At 45.6% G+C, this 20,109-nt stretch overlaps 1 protein-coding gene across 3 annotated transcripts in view; it reads right to left on the bottom strand.

Moving 5' to 3' along the window:
• Positions 1–8: 8 nt before the first annotated feature.
• The window catches only part of MTF1 (metal regulatory transcription factor 1), a 42,177-nt gene continuing 22,076 nt past the window's right edge, over positions 9–20,109 (bottom strand). Inside the window, exons 7-11 of one of the 3 annotated variants that reach the window (XM_065916126.1) lie at positions 17,892–17,969; positions 11,732–11,828; positions 10,413–11,008; positions 6,810–6,873; positions 9–5,633 (exon numbers count right to left, since the gene is read on the bottom strand). In XM_065916126.1, coding sequence (XP_065772198.1) covers positions 5,206–5,633; positions 6,810–6,873; positions 10,413–11,008; positions 11,732–11,828; positions 17,892–17,969 — 1,263 coding nt within the window. In that variant the 3' untranslated portion in view covers positions 9–5,205. The remainder of the gene's footprint in view (positions 5,634–6,809; positions 6,874–10,412; positions 11,009–11,731; positions 11,829–17,891; positions 17,970–20,109) is intronic. The other 2 variants (XM_065916133.1, XM_065916143.1) reach the window with 2 other exon arrangements.

Raw genomic sequence — 20,109 nt, 5'->3', positions numbered from 1 at the left:
TTTTCAATTCAAAAAAGTTAAATTTTCACTTCTTAGCAGATATTTTAAAGTACAATATTAAGTTTATACAAAATGAGCAATTAAGCAAACACCATTATTTCACATTCTTCAAAAATACAAATTCATATTTACTCTTTTTTGGGTTTAGAGGTTTCTTCCTTTGGAAGTACTGAACCTGTAACGTTTTCATATCGCTCAGTGGAAGTCCGTTGTTCCCATGTTTCACAAATAAATTTGGTAGGCTTTTACATAATCCAAATAAAACTATTTGGGATTTTAAAGAACTTTCAACCAAGACCTCTGGCCAATGACTAGTGTGTGTCAAAAAAAGAAGGTTGTCATGGGTCTTGCCTCTCCTGGCCAGAAAAACTGAGCCAGAGATTCAGCAAAACCCTGTTTCCAGCCACCTTCCCCAAACAGGGACTAGGAGTTTACAGGGAAAGAGAACAGCCACCTTGAACTCCGACCTCCCACCCCCATATTCTCCAGAACACAACAAAGGATGTAGACTGTTGAGTCAAACAGTGCCCTGGGGAGGCCTGAGGACACAGGGGGAAAGGGCAAGAGAGGCCTCTTGGACTTGGCACCACTATGAGGATAATAAGGATATTGCAGAAAACACCCCTGGGTTTGGTGAAGAAAAGATTTTATGAAAAATTTCCCCGTAAGAAAAAGAGTAGAAACTGCATTGAGCTGAGAAAGTGACATGACATCATCACCCAATTTGGGGCCCAGCAAGCACACCACCAAAAGGGCAGTGTGTGGTTTTAAACTTTGCTTCCAGTAAAAAAAAGCTTGTACTATGTACACATTGACATAAAGATCCAGTTTAATTTGCATTTTTCAGTGCAGACTGTGAAGCCCTCTCTTGAACAGGAGTAACAGAAATGCCCAAACAGTGATCATCAGCTTCCCCAAAAGGTGTGAGAAGAAAATGGGAACCCTTCTCTTGCCTCCCAACATATGCAAGAGAAAAAAGGCTAAACTGATGACCAATCAGAAATATGCTTAGTTCAGTTTTGTTGCCTCTCCCCTCCCCAATATTTAGGAATGGTCAATTTCTGATCTATGTCATAGCAGAACTATTTGCATATGATCTATGGAAATCTTTCTGCTTTGGCTGAAGTATGTTTTTAAAACTTCTCTATTCGTTAGTAGCCTGAAAACTGAAGGTAAAATGGGAGGGGGAGAGGAGTGAGATGGAAGAAAGTTCATAAAGCAGATTATTAACAGCTTTGTTTACTGGATTCAATGAGGGCTGGAGGCTTTTGCTTAAAGAGCGACAGGATGGCGGGTTGTACCCCTGTGACCCCCACCACCTTCCCCAAACATATTTCTGATTGGTGGTGTAGGAAAACTGTAAACTCATTAGCAATATTGTTGCAGTTCCACAAATCCATGATTTCAGTGACTCTGGAGAAGTCTTTAGATTAAGGACAATGGACCTGATTACAAATGTAAAAGTCTAGAAAGTGCCAGGTGTCTACCTAGGAACAACCGGTTTCTTCCTTTCAGGCATCATTGTGTAATGGTGAAGGGGGGAAAGATGGCAAAGGGCCAAGCAGAAGTGATGAAAAAGGGCCTCAACAGTCAGCAGAAAAAACAGGACCCGCAGCAGTTCTTCAGAGAGCCTGAGGGGGTGCCCTTGGGCACACAGGGAAGGCTTGCATAGATTGAGCAGTTGCTGAGAATGCATAATAGTGTTTCCCTATGGACAGCCTCATAGCACAGGGCTGATAGAATGGAAAAACGCGGCCAGGCCAGGGTCACATGGGACAACGACCGTCAAGCTACACATATTGCACCAAGGTAAGTGCTTTTCTTGTCACACCTCAATTTAACTTTTTTTCTGAGCAAAAAATAAAACTTTGTGGAAAGTATATATATGTATATATATATACACACACAAAAGAAATTGCAGCAATTGAGTTAAAGATAAAATAACCTAAAGTGCTTTTTTTAAAATTATTTCTTTAATATACCAATATGAGGTTCTGCAAACCCGTCCCTTTGGACACATTCAGCATTATACAAAATCTCTCAGAAAAACCCACCTGCCCATTATCCCCGTCAGTCTGCTGCCTTGACCCTGAAAGTAAAACTCTCCAGTCTATTAACTCTCCAGAGATGGTGAAAAGAAGTTCCTTGCTTCTATCCAGAGCAGTCTTCACACCTTAAGGCCCCTCCTGGGCTTTGTACCATGATCTCCTTCTAAAGGGGGGTGGGGTGGGGTGGGGTGGAGTGGGGCAGAGTGGGATGGGATTCAATGAGTGACAGCAATTCCTGTCATCAAACTACTGATGCCCCCGTGAGGTTGGCCAAACTGCCAGGAAAGGTAGGGCCACTTTCCCTCGATGCCTCCCTCACCTACCTGGGAAGGGCCAAATTCACTAAGGCAATTTGGTGGTACTGGCCAAAGTTTGTGGCCACCTGCCAAGCCCACAAACCTCCAAATTCCCCAGGCTGACTAGCACCCTGTAAAGGGGCAGTCTAACTGGAGATGCCAGTGGGAGCCGGAAGTCTCAGTCTACAGGGGGAATATGATTAAGGTTACCATGGGAAGAAAAAAGGCATGATTTTACCTGCTGGCAGTCTGCACACCTTCCCTAGCTTCACCCTAGGATCGTTCCTGGGTTTGAAAACCACTCTTCATGAAGGCTCTTTGTGGCTCCATTTTCAGTGGCCCTCTCTTCTCCAAGGCCTTTGGCACTAGAGACCAGGCTGACAGAAGCGGGGTAGGGCGGGGAAGAGTGCCAGAAGAGGAAGGAAATGAGACTGCCTACCCTGTGGAGTAAACCTGCTCTTCACACTCACTCACGAGCATTTTAAGCACGTCCCTGATGTTTTCAAAGGCCCCCCTGTAATCTCTGGTCACCCTCAAAAGGCGGATACTTCAACTAGAAAAATCTGTCAGCCTAAAACTCGGCTTCTTTATCACCCTCAACCTTAGGAGAGCAGAAAAGTCACTGACCTGAGCAGACCCAACACAAGCGCAGCAGTGGGGAAGTGATATTTCAACCACGGGCACTTCCGACGGCCTTCACCGGGCTCCTCTTTTCCACCTCAGCTCCCAGGAGCCACATCTCAGGTGAGCCTAGGGTGGGCGCAGGGGGAGGTCACTTGGGACCCCACCGAGCTGCTCTCTCTCAGAAGCTGTGGAGAAAACAGCCAGGAACCTACCGCAAAGCTTCCCACGAGCTCAAGGCCTAGCGACAGCAGAGGACAACCCATGCTCAGCAGCTGTTTTCCAGGGAGACGAACCCACTGTGGTAACACAAGGCTCCCCCTGCCTCATCAACTTCTGCTGAGGTCAGTGGTCACCCAGAACCCACCAGCCTTTTGGACAGGAGAGTGCAGAGGGTCAAAAAAGAAATGGATTCTCCTGACTAGACTCCAGGAGAGAGATACCACCAGCTGTTAAGCCCACTTCTCTTCGGCAGTCACAGGTACCACCTCTGCCCTCTCATCCGAACCTGTCCCTGAACATCCTGTTAAAGGCAGGGCCCCTGGCTCCCAGGTAAATGATGACTCTAGATACTGTCTTGGCTGGCCCTGAGAAATGGTGCAGGGGACAGGACAGTGACAAATGCAGATCTCGTCACCTTGGGGAGTGAAAAAGGAAGGCAAAACTACAGCTGCTTTCTGCCCGACGGCGTTGACTCAGCAGGGCAGCCCTGTGTGTGGCACCCTGCTTCTCGCGCCAGGCAGCGACGAGGCCCTTGGGAGGCAGACCTCGCTAGGCCTTGGGTCGTACCTAGCTTCTGAGTTCAGTGAGTGTGGGGAGCACTCGTGACTACGTTAATAGAGCCAGTTAAGAGAAACTTTCCATTTTAGCGTGGATTGTATATTTTAAGAGGCAATGACTGACTCGGAGCCAAAGGCAGAGAGATGGATATAATTCTACACACAAATAAAAAAAATTTTTTTCCCTATAACACAACTTAATGAAACATTCCAAATGAGATAACTTATTGCAACATTTCAGGCTTTTTGGTGGAAGGGGAATTTTTTGTTTTACCCTGAGTAGAAGATCATCGCTTTGTGTTTTTTTTTTTTTTTTCTTTTTTTTGTTTAGAAATCATATGACTAAGCCAAGCAAGTCACATCCTTCTTTGCACTGTACTAGGCTGTATGCAAAATCCAGAGGGGTGACAGGCAGAGATTGGGGGCGGAGGGGCAACCAAAAGCCTGGCTGGAACCCAGAACCAGGATACCTGGCCTGCCGATGACATGCCACCAAACATCACTCCCATCAAGCCGCACCTTCTCCTGATCAGCAAAATGAAGCTCTTCTGCTCTGAGGAAGAAGATACCATTCAGGGAAGGCAGACCACCAACCATCAACTGGCCATAAACCACATGTCCACTCTGGACAAAGCAGGGATGTTCCCCAAGAAAAATTCATCACTGTGATCTGCAAGCCCTGGCAACCAGCAGAGAGAGAGAGAAGAGAGAACCCAGAGCAAAGAGTATGATCACGTTGATAGAGCCTGCTCTGCACAGGTGTCGCGAACGGAGAGCAGTCAACAACTTGTCTAGGGCTCCCGCGGAAGCGGACAGTCCCCACAGCCTCGGACCAGGATTTTGGATGCCCGTTTGTGATGCCGCTGGCTGCAGGGTGACATCAGCCATAGTCACCCTCAACTCCACCATCACCAACTACAGACCACAAAACCACCTCGCCCGGTCCCTGTCCAGCTCACAGCCATCTGACCTGCGTTTGCCACTTGCCTCTTGGATGGAGTGAGGGTCTGGCCTTGCAAGCAAGTTTCAGCCTCAAAAGACACACAGGGCACCGCAACATCCAACACACTGAACTCCGCTGCCCAGACTACAAAGACCCCAGTGCAAGTGATGGGCAGCATCAGATTGATGGAAACCACACCCTTTCATTTAGAATTTTTATGCATACGAGTAACCTTAATTTCCAAGTTCACATGACAATAAGCAAAAGTGACATACAGTGCAGCCAAACAGTTCATTTATAACTTAGCTTTTTTTTGTGTTTTTGTTTTGTTTTTTCCAAAGATCAGTTCATTAAAAATGGATGCTCCTGGGATAGGAATAAAGAAAATACGTCTGAAAGGTGAGGATTTCAAACAGTAGATTTCTTCATCCTTCAAATTGCTGACCCCCACGATGTCAGGCATCACACACCTCCTGCTTCCTGCTCGGCCTGTTCCAGGAGGGGAGCACGCAGGCCTTTCACTTGGAGAAGCTGCTGGCCAGGCCCGTCTCTTCCTCCTGCAGCAGTGCTTCAATGGGAATCAGACTGGAAGTGGTGTCCAGGCTCGGGAGGGACAGAAACTCTGACACATCTATGGCACGGAGCGGCTCTGTCTGCGGGTCTGAAGGAGTCACCGCCCGTCTGCTTTGCTCACAGGGAGGGGCAGCAGCGGACGAGGAGGACAGGGGGATCGGGGGTGGGGAGAAAGTCTGGGGGGGCAGCTTCAGGCTGGGCCCGTCAGGAGGCTGGGCGCTCAGCGTGGGAGGGGGCGGGGAAGGACAGCCCTTCCTCCTGCTGGCCGCCCGCTCCTTGGCAGAGTCCCGGCACGCGCACTGACACTGACAGGCCTCCTCTTGTTTGATGATGATCACAGGAACACTGAGGCCGATCTGCTGAACCGCGCTCCCTGCGAGAGAGGCGAGAGAGACTGCTCTTCACGGAGCCACGGGGCAAGGGCAGGGCGGGAGGCTGTGAGACTAGTGGAGCCCCGCCGAGGCAGAGCAATGGCAAGGGCTGGGTGCCACGCTCCAGGCTCTGTTCTGCTTTAAACTGGACCACGTTCTTCCTCAGGTTAAGAAGCCTCTGACACTCCCCATCCCCTCCAAGACAGAAAAGCCACACACCATCTAAATGCACCCTTTTCTCCTAGCTTCATCTCTGGCTACTCTCCCAGGCACCCGCCATGCCAGCCACAGTGGATGCCTCTCTCTCTCTGCACGTTCCTCAAAGCTCTGGGCTCAAGAGCTCGTCCTGCCTCAATTCTTCTGGAGAACTTAACTCATCTCTGAGTTCATTCCCCTCCTCTCCCAGTGCTTCCAGGCAGTGTTTGCAGCAGGCTTATACCTTAGGGCTGGCCAAAGGGCATTAAGAGCCAGTCCACACTCTACCATTTAGCCCTGCCTGCCCCAGAGGCTCTGACCTCCTTTAGGACATCCTGCTCAACTTTGCAGCCATGGTCTCTGACACACTTGTGCACACTTCCTTCTCTCTTGCACATGTCTGTTGCGCACAAGCACACTCTGAATTCAGACAGGCTTCATGTGTCTCAAAAGAGCTAGAGACCACGGGGCAAGAGAACAGGTGGGGGGCGAGGCCTGCCTGAACTAGTGCTTTGGCTCTGCCACAAACTCACTGATGCCTTTGGGGGACGCGTTTCATCTTTCAGGGCCTGAGTTTTTTAATGTATAAAATAAAGTGTTTGAGAAATAGGGCCCTTTAGCTTTATAGGAGTTTCTGACCCAGATGCTATTTCTTCCTTACTGTAATTAGAAGAGTCCAGTGAATTAATAACTTCTCTCTTTAGCATTAACTGTGATTTAGACTTTTTTCTGGCTACATTAAAGACTACATGTAAAAGGGAAAGAACCATTACTAGTTAAAGAATGTTAAATGCAGCATTTATGCTGTAAGTGCAGTAACTTTCAATAGCTGTAAGAATATGAAATATTCTAATAGAAAAATAATACACGATAAATTTAATTAAAAAAAAAATTAAAATCCAGGGCAAAGCAAGATTAACTAACTGTGCCTCAGGGGGCCCAGAGAGTTGACTTCCATTTAAAGCTAACACAGAATTACATACCTGTGCTACTGGCTACTGGTACTGCAGTGGTAAAAAACACCTTCTCAACTTTAGATGCTTGCTGCTGGGGGAAAAAAAAAAATCACATTTATGGCTACTCAAATATGATAGATCCCCAAGGACATGACGCCTCCCCAATTGTAACAGTCATCCAAGAGGACAGAAAACCCTCAGTGTTTAGGGATTTTTGCCCTGAGCGGTTTTTGTTTGTGCTCTGACATGAGCTCACCACACTGCTGGACATTCAGTGCTAACAATGTAGCCGTTTTTGTCCCCTACTCCTTGGCTGTCTCCCAGCTGCTTAATTCCAGTAGGTTCTATGTGCACAAAGGCTCCTCCAAGGTTGCTTTTCTCAAGTGGACGGTCTTCTCAGGGGGAGCCCGAGGGCTAGCTTCCCCTCTAAGCTCTCCACTCCCTGCTGACTCCCAAAGTTCTTTTTACCCCTTGAGGACTAAGCTGCAGGCTAAGGAAAGGCCAAGACTTCCTCTCACAATGAAGGCCCTGGGCGGAATGGTGTAAGCTGCACAGGGTGGTGCCGAAGGGGGGGCCCTGGACTCAGCCACACCAGGATTCAAGTTCAGGCTTGGTCACTTACTAGTTGATGTCAGGCAAGTAATTTAACCTCTTAGTCTTGGTTTCCTCACCTGTAAAAACTGGGATGACAATCCAAAGACTCTCCCAAAGGCCCCAAAAGGATGCAATGAGATGTGCATGTGAGGACTGGGGCACCCCATGGGATTCAGCAAACACTAGCTGCGTGTGTGATTACTACGTAGGACCATCAAGTTGTGCCCAGAAGTCACCCCTCACTCTAGTGCACTTCCTACTCAACTGGCTGTAGGGTTTTTGCTTTCTCCAAGTCATATTAAAGAGGGCTGTATCTTTCGTCCTTTTAAGGAAAATAAAAGTGCCTCTGGGATGAGTCTAGGAGAAATATGAACGCTTCTGGCTAAGTCATAGGGGAAGACATTATAAAACAATTATGGAGGATGAGACTCACATACAAATACAGGAAAATGTCCATGTACTTAGTCACTTCAGTCATGTCCGGCTCTTTGCGACCCTACGGACTGTAGCCTCTGTCCAGGGGATTCTCCAGGCAAGAATACTGGAGTGGGCTGCCATGACCTCCTGCAGGGGATCTTCCCAACCCAGGGACTGAATCCAGGTCTCCCACACTGAGGCGGATTCTCTACTGTCTGAGCCACCGGGGAAGCCCACACGGAAACGAGTTGGATGAAAAAAGAAGCAGCTGCTCCATGCAGTTCCCCAGGGCAGCACAGACCCGGAAAGAGGAGGCATGTGGCTGCCAGAGGGGAGGAGAGAAACAGGCGAGGGAGGTTAAGAACTATGAAAGTCCGCTTGCAAAACACATGCGTCATGGGTATGAAATGTACAGTGTGGGGGATATAGTCAATAAGTATGTAAATCTCTGAATGGTGACATATGTCGTGGTGTCACATATGGTGACTACTTATCATGGTGATCATTTTGAAATGTACAGAAGTATCACTATGTTGTCTTAACAGGAACAGAGGCAGGTCTGTCGTACTTCAAAACAAGCAAACAGACTCACTGAAAGGTCAGTTTTGTGCTTACAGGAGGCAGGAGTGGGGAGGGGAGAGGGGGAACTGGATGAAAGCAGCCGCAGAGCCAGACGTCCAGTTAGGAGATAAAGTACTAGGGGCACAGTGCACCATGTGATGGACACGAATAGCAGATTAACACGGCTGTAGGTTACATAGGAAAGCTCTCTAAACAGTCAATCCTGAAAGTTCTCACACACAAACATTTTTTTCTGTATCTTTAATTTTGTATCTATCATGTGATGATGGATGTTCACTAAACTTGTGGCAAAGTATTATGCTGTATGCCTCAAACTTATGCTCTATCATTTATATCTCAATAAAACTAGAAGAAAAAAGAAAAAAGGCCATTATCATATATGAGGTAGTAGGATCATTTTCTGTATACAGCCATCAGCAAATATAAGAACAGTAAAAATAATGGGAAAAAAATTTTTGTTTTGGCCGTGTCGTGTAGCCTGCAGGATCTTAGTTCCCCAAGCAGGGCTTGGCTGCCCTTTGCGGTGCAAGTGCGGAGCCTTCACCACTGGAGTACCTGAGAAACCCCTGAAAATAATTTTAAATAATGAAAACAATAATAACAACCAAAAAACCCAACTACCTGGAGGCAGATTGGATCATAATGCTGAAGAGACAGTTCCAGGGATGCTGGCCATCTGAAACTGAAACTAGGGTGCCTCCAGAGGTGGCTGGCATCATCCCATTTATGGAATTTGAGTGCTCTTACATTTAGCTCTAACCTACCTTTCCAGTTTGTGTGATAGCATCATACATCCACCCAGACCTACTCCTACATAGTGCGACCTTTCCTCCACATAATCCCTACTCACACCTCAAGAAGTCTCACCTGACCTGTATGGCCACCCAACAAGCCTTTACTCTGAACCCCTCATCTGGCAGCACAAGGTAGCAATCAGGAGCATGGACTCTGGGACCGGTCTGTCTGGGCTTTGCCATTTATAAGCTGTGTGACCTTGGACTCGTCACTTAACTTCTCTGGGTCTCAGCTCTCCATTGATAAAATCATATCTACTTCCTAGGATTGTTGTGATTAAAATACTTAGCAAGGGGGGGGGTGACACATCTAGAGATACAAACATATAGAGATGTTAATAACCATTTATCAATAATAATTCACTTACAATAGAAGGACCACATTGATATCAGTTGTTAATAATGAGGGAAACTAGGCTGGGGGTGGGCAGGGAGCAGGAAGTGTATGGAAGTTCTTACTATCTATTCAATAAAACCTAAAAAATATAATCTAAAAATAAGGTACCTAAGGTAATGACTGGCACGTTAGATCCTCAATTTTAATGAGTTAGTTAGCATAGGAAGCCCATACATATAGTAAGGGCTCAATAAGTCACAGCCATTGTTATTTTTTTATTACCATTATTTTTATTATTTAACACTTTATCTACTGGTAGCATTAACTTTCTTTTAGGCATTTTAGCCTCTTTAACTAGAATATAAGTTTTTATCAAAAAGAAATCATGTTCTTTTCACTTTTCCAGATTCCCAACAGTATCCTGTGTGGTACCTGGTATTGAGCAGGCCCTCAAAATATACTCAGCTGAACAACCACATCATTTCCTTAGCCAAGGAGACCACACACTTGGGTAGAATATGGCCCTACGATGGACTTTGGGAGCACAGATTACTTCTGCCTTGGCCACTGCGGTCTGCTTCCATCTAATGAGGTCCCATCAGTCCCTCAGCCTAGGCTGGACTCTGCCTTGGAGATCGTTCTTGGGCTATCCTGTCGGAGTTGACAGAATCAGACCGCAGCTGAAATACCTAGGTAAATTTGAAAATTGTTTCTCTGGCCCTCTAATATAAGTATTGAATGCAACATTCCCAGATTTACACTGATTATGGGGGAAATGACTGGTAGAATGATGTGTTTCAGGGTAGAAATGACAGCGGTTTTCCTTTTTTGAAGTAAAGGCCTCTGAACATGTCACCCACAGAAATATACTTCACCCCACTGGATCCCTTTCCACATCATACTTACCATTTGTTCTTGAGTCTGCGGTGTGCTGGTGGCACCATTTAGTATCCACTGTAAGTTCTGCTCTCCCATGACTAGGCTGGGCTGCAGGATAGCCGTGCTGGGAGTCGGGGTGATGGTTATGGTGGGATTACTAGTTAGGACAGAGTTGGCATCCAGGGGCAGAGTCTGGACCATGGCTGGCAGGGGCTCAGTAGTACTCTGTGGTTGGGGTGGTGCTGCCATGGCTGACGCCACTGCTGCTGCTGACGCCAAGGCCCCAGCAACGACAGACAGTCCTGGTACGACGGGCTGCGGTGCCTGGAGGTGCGGAAGAAACTCTTGATGATTAGCAGCAAACTGCGTGCTGTGGGCAACAGGCACTTCTGGAGGTTGTAAGAGAGCAGGGGGGTTGCCAAATGCAGCTTGCTGGGAACCAGTTCCTAGGGAGGGAGCAGGCAGAGGAGCGGACGGTGCTGAGGCTGGTAGTAGAGACTGAGGTGGCTCGGAGATGCCAGGCTGCAGTATAAGTGGAAGAGATAAAGATGCTGAATGTCTTGTGGATGGCGGAACATCACTGACTGACTCCGCATCACCATTAAAACTTTCAATCAAGGCAGCTGGCAAGAAAAAGAAATAGAAATATAGATACACATTCCAACCCTTATATAAGCCACAAAAACACAGTCTCTACGGGCTACACCAAAGACAGCTGAAGTCTGTCAGGGTTGATTCCTTCACTGCAGACAGGCTGGCTCTCTGCTTTTCATGTAATGACCCCTCTGGTCAAAGTACCAGGCTTCACGATCAACCTCACTTTCTAAACGTGAAGACCTATATAGGTCTAACCATAAAAAAAAAAGTGTCCTGTGGCTTTTGTGGAAAAGAGATTAGATATTCTTTTCTTGGCATATGACCACTGAACACACTTTCTAACTACTGTGAAGCTTCATGGACATATTTTCATTCAAACACAGTTTGATCTACATATCTGAAGTTTGGTTTGTGGATTCTGCCCACTCATGAATGGGGAGTCACATCAGAAGAAAGTGTTCATGACTCCTCTCACTTTTTGAAGCCAACGAAAGCTGTTGGAAAAGGGGACCCTCTCCATTTGAGGGTCCAGGAAAAGTAGATCCTCAAGTAAACCCTTGATGAGGGAAGCAGGGGGAAAAAAATGGAATTGAGCTAAAAAGCCCATCCTTCTCTGATCCCTCAATGAAAGTACACTTCATTCAAAGGACCTGAAATACATCACTGTGCTTGACATCTACTGTGTCAACAGTGTGAATTCTCCTTCCCAGTGCAGAGATCGGAGCAGGGAGAGAGTCTGTGTAACAAACCTGTCTGTTGAGGATCTTCCTGAATTGCCGGATCATCTGACTTCTGGAACATTGGTCCAAAAATGATTGCTGGTGAGAGAGTGCTGAGATTCTGGCCCTGTGTCAGAGACAGAGAGAAACGTATGAGGCGTGCCATCCAAAAGCAGGTCTGCACCACGAGACAGCACAGAGCGGCAGGATGAGAAGCATCTTTGGCCATGCTTCCTGTTTCTAACTTCTCTTCTCCTAAGGTGACATTTATCCCCCTAAGCCCCAGACACTGAAGAGCTGGGTCTTCAAACACTCTAAGGCATGAGCTGGCAAACTGACTTGCTGGCTGAATGCCTGTTTCTGCAAATACAGTTGTATTGGAATAGGCATTCTGGTTCACTTTTGAATTATCTCTATAGCTTCTGCACTGCAATGGCAGAGCTGAGGAGTTGTGCAGAGAATGTATGGGCCACAAAGCTGAAATTATCTATCTGGCCCTTTACCAAAAAAAAAAAGTTTGCTGATCCCTGCTCTGAAAGAGAAAACTCTACATAAAAGTGGTGTTGTATAATATCTATTACTTGGAATTTGCTTTTCTCATGTAATAATAATAATAATAATATACTGTGAATATCTTTCAAGGTTATTATATAACATCTATAATATTCTAATATGTACACATGGTGGTGAATCAAACAATATAAAGAAACTTATAATAACAGACAATAATAATGGCCTTATCCTCATCACTGTCATTCCAAGTCATTTTTTTCTAACTTACAGTTAAGAAAAGGTCAGAGGCATTTTGAAAAGCTATGAAAAACCGAAACACCTAGTGCCCTGAGGGCTTGACTCCTGCCAGGCACCAAATAAAATGACCACCTCTAGGCTTCCCTTTTGTTTATTAGGCAAAGGGGAAAAAGAGTAATTCTTTTCTCTGTGGTCCACCTCCACTTCGCATTTTGTAGAGCAAGAGTGACAAAAGCAAGATTCCAAGAAGTTCAGTGAAGTTGACGACCAGTGTGATATAGGGCTGGCCAAAAAGTTTGTCTGCATTCTTTGTAACACGAAGGCAGAAACCTATGTAAGGCTTCCAGTCTCTAGTCCAGAGGGAATTAGGAATCACAGGCCAAGAAGATGCCTTGAAACTTTTCATCATGATACAAAATAGGAAATTATATAATTTATAAAAATTTATGAAAGTGAAAGTCACTCAGTCGTGTCCAACTCTGCTACCCCATGGAGTGTAGCCTGCCAGGCTCCTCTGTCCATGGAATTCTCCAGGCCAGAATACTGGAGTGGGTTGCCATTCCCTTCTCCAGGGGATCTTCCCAAACCAGGGATCGAACCCAGGTCTCCCGCATTGCAGGCGGATTCTTTACCATCTGAGCCACCAGGGATGTCCAAAAATACTGGAGTGGGTATATGCTGCTGCTGTTGCTAAGTCACTTCAGTCGTGTCCGACTCTGTGCGACCCCATAGACAGCAGCCCAGCAGGCTCCCCCGTCCCTGGGATTCTCCAGCCAAGAACACTGGAGTGGGTTGCCATTTCCTTCTCCAATGCATGAAAGTGAAAAGTGAAAGTGAAGTTGCTCAGTCATACCTGACTCTTAGCGACCCCATGGACTGCAGCCCACCAGGCTCCTCTGTCCATGGGATTTTCCAGGCAAGAGTATTGGAGTGGGGTGCCATTCCCTTCTCCAGGAGTGGGTATATATAATAATTTATATTATATATAATTTATAAAATATATTACATACCTATGAATGTATAACTGAAACAAAAGTCTATGCAACAGAGCCTATCCTTATGATCTGCAATGTCTTCTGTATTTTCTATTCTATTGTTGTCCTCAAAATGTTGATTATAAACCACTATTTTATAACCCAATAAAGATGCACCACCCAGTCTGAAAAATAGTGAGCTAACAACTACCACTAAGCTGCAAGCTTTGCAATTTCTTCATGACTGTTATTTTTTGTTCTACTTGTTTATGAATCATTACAGGAATAACACTGTTTAAAAGGAATGAGTCTGTGTGACTTCAGAAGATGATGTACAAGAATCACATTTTCACAGCAGTACTACTGTAACGGCTCCTAACTAGAAACTTTCCAAATGTCTCTGCAGGAGATAGAACATACTCTTATATTCACTTAGTGTAGTAACTGTTCAACAATGAGAACAAATAATCTATATATGCAATAACATGGACTAATTCCTCAAACAAAATGTTGCAAGAAAGAAGCCAGGACAAATGAGTATAGGCCACATTCGAATTATAGAAAACATAAAAACAGGCAAAATTCATCTTAGGTAGTAAGAAGCCAGGACCTAAGGATAACCTAAGTGGTTATCCTTAAGGGACCTGATGGGGGTTTCTAGGTTGTTGGAAGTGAAAAGTGAGGTCTCTTAGTCATGTCTGACTCTTTGCGACCCCCTGGACCGTAGCCTACCAGGCTTCTCCATCCATGGGATTTTTCAGGCAAGAATACCGGAGTGGGTTGCCATTTCTAGGTTGTTGGGAATGTTCTATCTGTTGATTTGCGTGCTGGTTACAGGAAGGGGGCAGGGCACAACCTTTAGAAGAATGGCATGGCCTGTTGTTGTTGTTCAGTTGCTCAGTTGTGTCCAACTCTTTTGCAACCCCGTGAACTGTAGCCCACCAGGCTCCTCTGTCCCTGGGATTTCCCAGGCAAGAACACTGGAGGGGGTTGCCATTTCCTTCTCTAGAGGATCTTCCTGAGCCAGGAACCTGTGTCTCCTGCATTCCCAGGCGGATTCTTCCCTGCTAAGACACCAGGGAAGCCCAGTGGCATGGCCTGAGGACATAATATAAAGTGATTAGAAGCAACTAGGTCCAAAATGGCCATGAGTCTCTTCTGTAAAGGTCAAACAGTGGGCAGTGGCCCAATTCCTGGAAATCCCCACCCTTTCCCCAAGAGAGCTGGAATACTCCTACTCATTAGCCTATGTAATTACCCACCCCTATAAATTCTGACAGCCCTGCTGCCTCTTGGGCCTCTCTTACCTTCCGAGATGGCCCACATTCTTGTATACCGAGTGTTTCCACCCTGAACAGACCTTCTTTCAGTCTACTATGGCTCACTCTTGAATTCTTTCCTGCACAAAGCCAAGAACCTACACGTGGTGGCCATCCCAGGGACTCAGGTGTGACCATCCTCTTGTGCCCCACACTCCCTCCTGCAACAGTTACAGGAATATGATGAACTGTGATGATTCATCAAGCTGTACATTTATGACAGGTGTACTCTTCTGTATGTATATTATACCTCCATAAAAAGGTTGGTTTTTTTTTTAATTATAAAAGGTAAGTGCCAACGGGACTGACTCAGCCACTGCCAGGCTTCAGGGCAATAATCCTGGGGGCAAAGCGAGTGGCAACCACTGCCACAAGTGAGGAGAGAACAGGCTGAGCCTCTGGGGCCTGGAGCAGAGACCTGAGAACACTGAGCTGTCTGGGAACAGGATGGATCCTGAGGCTCAGGGCCCAACAGGCCCAGTGGGCCGCTCCTCAGAACTTCAGCCCAAATTCACACCTAGGACACACAGAAACCTGCAGGACACAGAAACCAGGCCCAGGAACCTGGAAAATGATGGTCTCATAAAAATATATCATTTAATTTCAACAACTCATTATCATTTCTTTTAAAGCAAGCAAGGCAAAATCCATCCTATTCAAGGAACTTTGGTCTTAGTCTGAAAGACTCAACGCTGGAGGACAAGGACCCAACATATAATTTGATCCCAAGGGAGAAAAACAGGCCTCTCTCTTGCTGTTGTAAATTATGGATAAAAAAAGCTTTCCTTTTTCACAAGTACTCAGTGTCCCCTCAGGGGCTTCCCTGGTGGCTCAGAGGTTAAAGCGTCTGCCTACAATGCGGGAGACCGGGGTTTGATCCCTGGGTTGGGAAGATACCCTGGAGAAGGAAATGGCAACCCACTCCAGTATTCTTGCCTGGAGAATCCCATGGATGGAGGAGCTTGGTAGGCTACAGTCCATGGGGTCACAAAGAGCCAGACACGAATGAGCGACTTCACTCACTCAATGTTCCCTCATATGGTTCCTTACCTGGTGACCTCAGGGCTCCAGAAAGCTCCTCAGTCATGTGTCAAGTCCCAGTCAGGGAGTGGATACCTCAACCATTTCCCAAGATCTCTGATATTAAGGAGACATTATACCCAGAAATCTTACACTATGTGGTTTAGAGGGCAATCTTGGCCCAGTACTCTTAAAGCATCAGCTATGAAATGTGAATATGCCAAACAATCATACAAAGTGCTTTTTTTTTGGTGGGGGTGGGGGGGTCCTTCAGATTGGTTAATACCTACTGATCTCTCTTCAATTCAACTGATTCTTTCTTCTGTTATTTCCAGTCTGCTGTTGAGCCCATTTGGTGAATTTGTAAATTTTGATATATTTTCAGTTCCAGAATTCCCATTTGGCACATTTTTTATAGTTTCTATTTCTCTGCTAAGAGTTCCTATTTATTAAATCATTACAAGTAATCCTTAATATGCTTGAGCATTTTAAGAGCTACTTATAAATGCCTGCCCACTAATTCTATCATCTGGCTCATCTTGGGGTCAGTCTCTGTAGTCCATAAATGACCTCTTCTCTTGAGTAGAGGTAATGTTCTCCTATGTCTGATGTTTACTAACCCTGGACATTTGCAAATGATATGCTGCAGAGACTCAGGATTCTGTTACACTTCCTGGAAGAGTGTTTGGTTGTTTGCTGTAACATTCCAGGGACTTGGCTATGCTCTAAACTCCAAACTCTGTCTTCCCTGCAATGGATGGCAGCTGGCATCTTTATCCAGCTTGTTAGCCTCAGCTGGACTGCTTGGGGTCTGCCCCACACACCCACAGTTCAGGGGTCAACTAGAGGTTTGGACACAGCTCACACACAGAACTTGGGACTCAACCTGTGTGTTTCCTCCTTTCCAGGTCATCCCCTGCAACTCTCCAGGTGCTGCAGTAGCCCTGAACTCTGTCCTCTGGGTAGTCACTCCAGTAAGAGTGAGTGTTTGCTGAGCCTGAGCCCTCTTGTTTAGTATCAACTGGGCTTGGTTTGAGATGGATAAGCCATAAAGCCTGAAGACCCATCCTGTGCCATTGCCATCTTCCAAGTGACCCCTTCATTCAAATGTTACCTCTGCCTGTTTGGGTTGCTCTCTGGTGCCTTCAAGTACTTGTTTTCATATTTTGCCCAGCATACACAGTTGTTTTCTGTGGGAGGGCTGGTCTGATAAGAGCAATTCTGCCATTACCAGGAGAACCCAGGCCCTGGTGTGCTAGTATAAAATTGTGCAGTGTCAGGCACCTCTCCCAGAGGAGATTGACTCAGTAGGCTTGGGTGAAGCTCAAGAGCCTACACTGTAGAAAGACTGTTCAAATACCTCCTATCACATTGATTCCTCCTTATTTATTATGCATATACTCACAGAAAACCTAACCTAAGCTATATTTATTTACCAGAGAAAAACAACCAAAAATGCATAGTTAACCAGCAGTGTCAGTGACCCAATAAAGCTCATGGATCTTCCTGAAGGAGCACAAGCTCAGGATTGATTCAGTGGTCTGCAAGACACAGCATGGAGCCATGGGGATGGCAGAGAGAACCAAAGCAAGCAGGTCAAGAGACGCTGGGTTTGTCTCCGAGCAGTGGGCCTGTAGACGTGGCCTCCTTCAGAACCCCTGTGCAGTGCGCGCAGAGAGAGGGAAGCACGGACTCAGGTCAGGCTGACAGGGCTTAAGAAGTCTGCAAACTGGAATCCTGGCTCTCCCTTACAGTGGATGGATTTTAAGCTACTCAAGGACAGACCACACTTACTTCCTCACCACTACCAGTTCAGTACCAGCACTCTGCCCAACTGGAGTAGGCACTCAATAAATATTTGCTAAATAAACAAAGAAAGTTATTTTCTGGTGCAGGAGGTTATCAAGTGAGTGATCTGGGTCAAAAGGCACTATGCGTCAGAGAGAACAACCTCTCCAATGAGAGCTCTTATCAGGAAACAAAATCAAAACACCCTAAGAGTGGTTAGTAATTGAACACAACTCAATCTGAAAAACTTCCAAGACTGGCCTCACTCAATTTTCCCACCAAAGGGAGGCTCAATTCTTGTACTTATTTTAATAACATCTGTTTCACAGGTACACTTACTGTATTAGAATGTTCTTGAAATTCAGAATCTGTGGACAGAAGGCTTAAATTCCTCAGACAAAGTGAGTGATTTGTATCCTGTGAAAGAAAAAAAAAATTCTAATTGACCAAAAATTGGGATTTACTGTATTCTATTATGTAATAAAACACTTGATTACAGCATCCCTAAGATTCCAAATGTCTGGAAAATAAAAAACCATTAAAAACAAAGGCTACATGAATTACTTCAATTTTTAAAATCCTGATATTCTTAAGAAGAAATTGTTTACGTTCTTAAACATGGTTAGTAGTTTAAGAATTATCTCATGACTCAGGCTCCAGAGTAACAAAAGCTATAATAACATGAAATCAATAATATTTGCAATATTGGTCTGTCATTGACAAAGCAATTTTACATGACTTCATTTACTATTCATATAATCGTCTATATTATTATTCCACATTTCCATTTTAAGTATGAGAAAATTAATGCTAAGATTAGCAGGGAATGGTCCAATTAACATAATTAACTGCTAATTAACATAACACAGACCCAGTGCTCCTGACTGGAAGTCCACTTCCTTCCATTACTTCACTATGTCCCCAGCATGGGTATGTCACTCAGGGACTGTCACTTAGAGTGGTACTGAGGGGTTACTATTCTGATACAGGTGTCTGGGCTAACTCAGAATTCTGGATTCCTAGAATGCCAGTTGTGATTCACATACTTTATGTGGTTGCCCTACTTTACCTCATGCATCACATGTTCTGATTCGCGCATGTATTTAACAAATACTCACTGAGCATCTAATATGTATTAAGCCCTGTTCCAGGCCCAGGGATACAATAATAAAGCCCCTGCCACCAGAGAACTTACAGTCAGTGAGGGGGGGGCCAGACAAAAAAACCCAATAAATATACAGTATACAAGAGGGTAAGGGGAGTGGGGAAGGCCCGGGTAAGAGATGCTCTTTCAACAGATTAGGGAGGGACTCTTAGATAACGTGGCCTTAGGGCAGATACTGAAGAAGATATGGGCCATGCACACATGTGGGGAAAGCGATTCACACACAGGGCGCAGTGTGCACAAAAGCCTGGAGGCAAGGTGGGCTTCCCCAGTTCAAGGAACCACAAGGTGGATGGTACGGCTCAAGTGAAATGAAGTGAGGTAAATGAAGAGAGAAGTGACCAGGCCAGAGTGTCCAGGACTTTCTGGGCCACTGTAAAAATTCTGACTGCTAACTTAAGTGATATAAGAAGCTACTGAAGGGTTATAAGCAGAAAACAGACAGGATTTGCCTCACTGTTTAGGAAGATAAGGGTGGAGTATCAGTGGGGAGAAGGGAGGGGAAAGGTGCTAAGAAAACCTCTTAGCAAGCAGGTCATTGCAAGAATCCAGGCCAAACAATGACAAGGGCTTGAATGAACTAATCAGATCAGATTCTAGAAAGATGGAACCAAGAGATGCTGGTGGGTGTGTGGAATGAGGGGGAAAAAAGAGGAGTCAAGAATGACTCCAGTATTTTTGGCCTGTGCCACTAGAAAAACAGAGGTGCCATTTACTAAGAAGTGGAAGACTGCAGGAGGAACAGGCTGGACGCGTCAGGACTGGGAAACGTAGGTGACAGCTGGGTGGAGACATCGAGTAGGAGGTTGAATACATGTCTAAAGTTCAGGAAGAAATCTGGGCTAGAGATATAAATTTAGGACTCAAAGGCAATCTTGATGGCTTTGAAAGCCCAAGACTAGAGCAGATTCCCTTCACTGGGGAGCTAACAGTCAGCCAAGAGATGCGAAGTCTGGACCCTGTGCACTGGGACCTCCAATGCGTAGAAGTTATTGGTGAGAAACTGTGATTGTTACAAAACCGAGAAAACTGATCGTGACCTCATAAATGCAGCTTTGTAGACAAAGACTCTCAACTCTTAGTGTTTTCATCTGGTTTTACAGTGAGACTGAGGCACAAAGAAGCCACTTGCCTAAGGTCATGTGACTAGTGGTGGAGCTTGGATGTGAATTCAGACTCTTCATAACCAATGCTGCTTTGCCTCCTATGATGTGGGCGTCAAGAACCAGGCTCTGGAATCAGACGGTCTGCCTAAAGGGCGCTAATTACAAGCTTTGGATACTCAGGCAAGTTATTTATTTCTCCTTACCTCCTTACCTCTATCAGTGGTATGGGAATAATAATACTGACCTCTTGTAAGCAGGATAATTCATGAAGAAAACTTGGCACAGT

Source organism: Muntiacus reevesi, chromosome 1 (genome assembly GCF_963930625.1).
Source record: "Muntiacus reevesi chromosome 1, mMunRee1.1, whole genome shotgun sequence".
In the NCBI taxonomy this organism is placed as follows: Eukaryota; Metazoa; Chordata; class Mammalia; order Artiodactyla; family Cervidae; genus Muntiacus; species Muntiacus reevesi.
The sequence above is the reverse complement of the archived record's forward strand: the minus strand, read 5'-3'. Positions and strand labels throughout refer to the sequence as shown.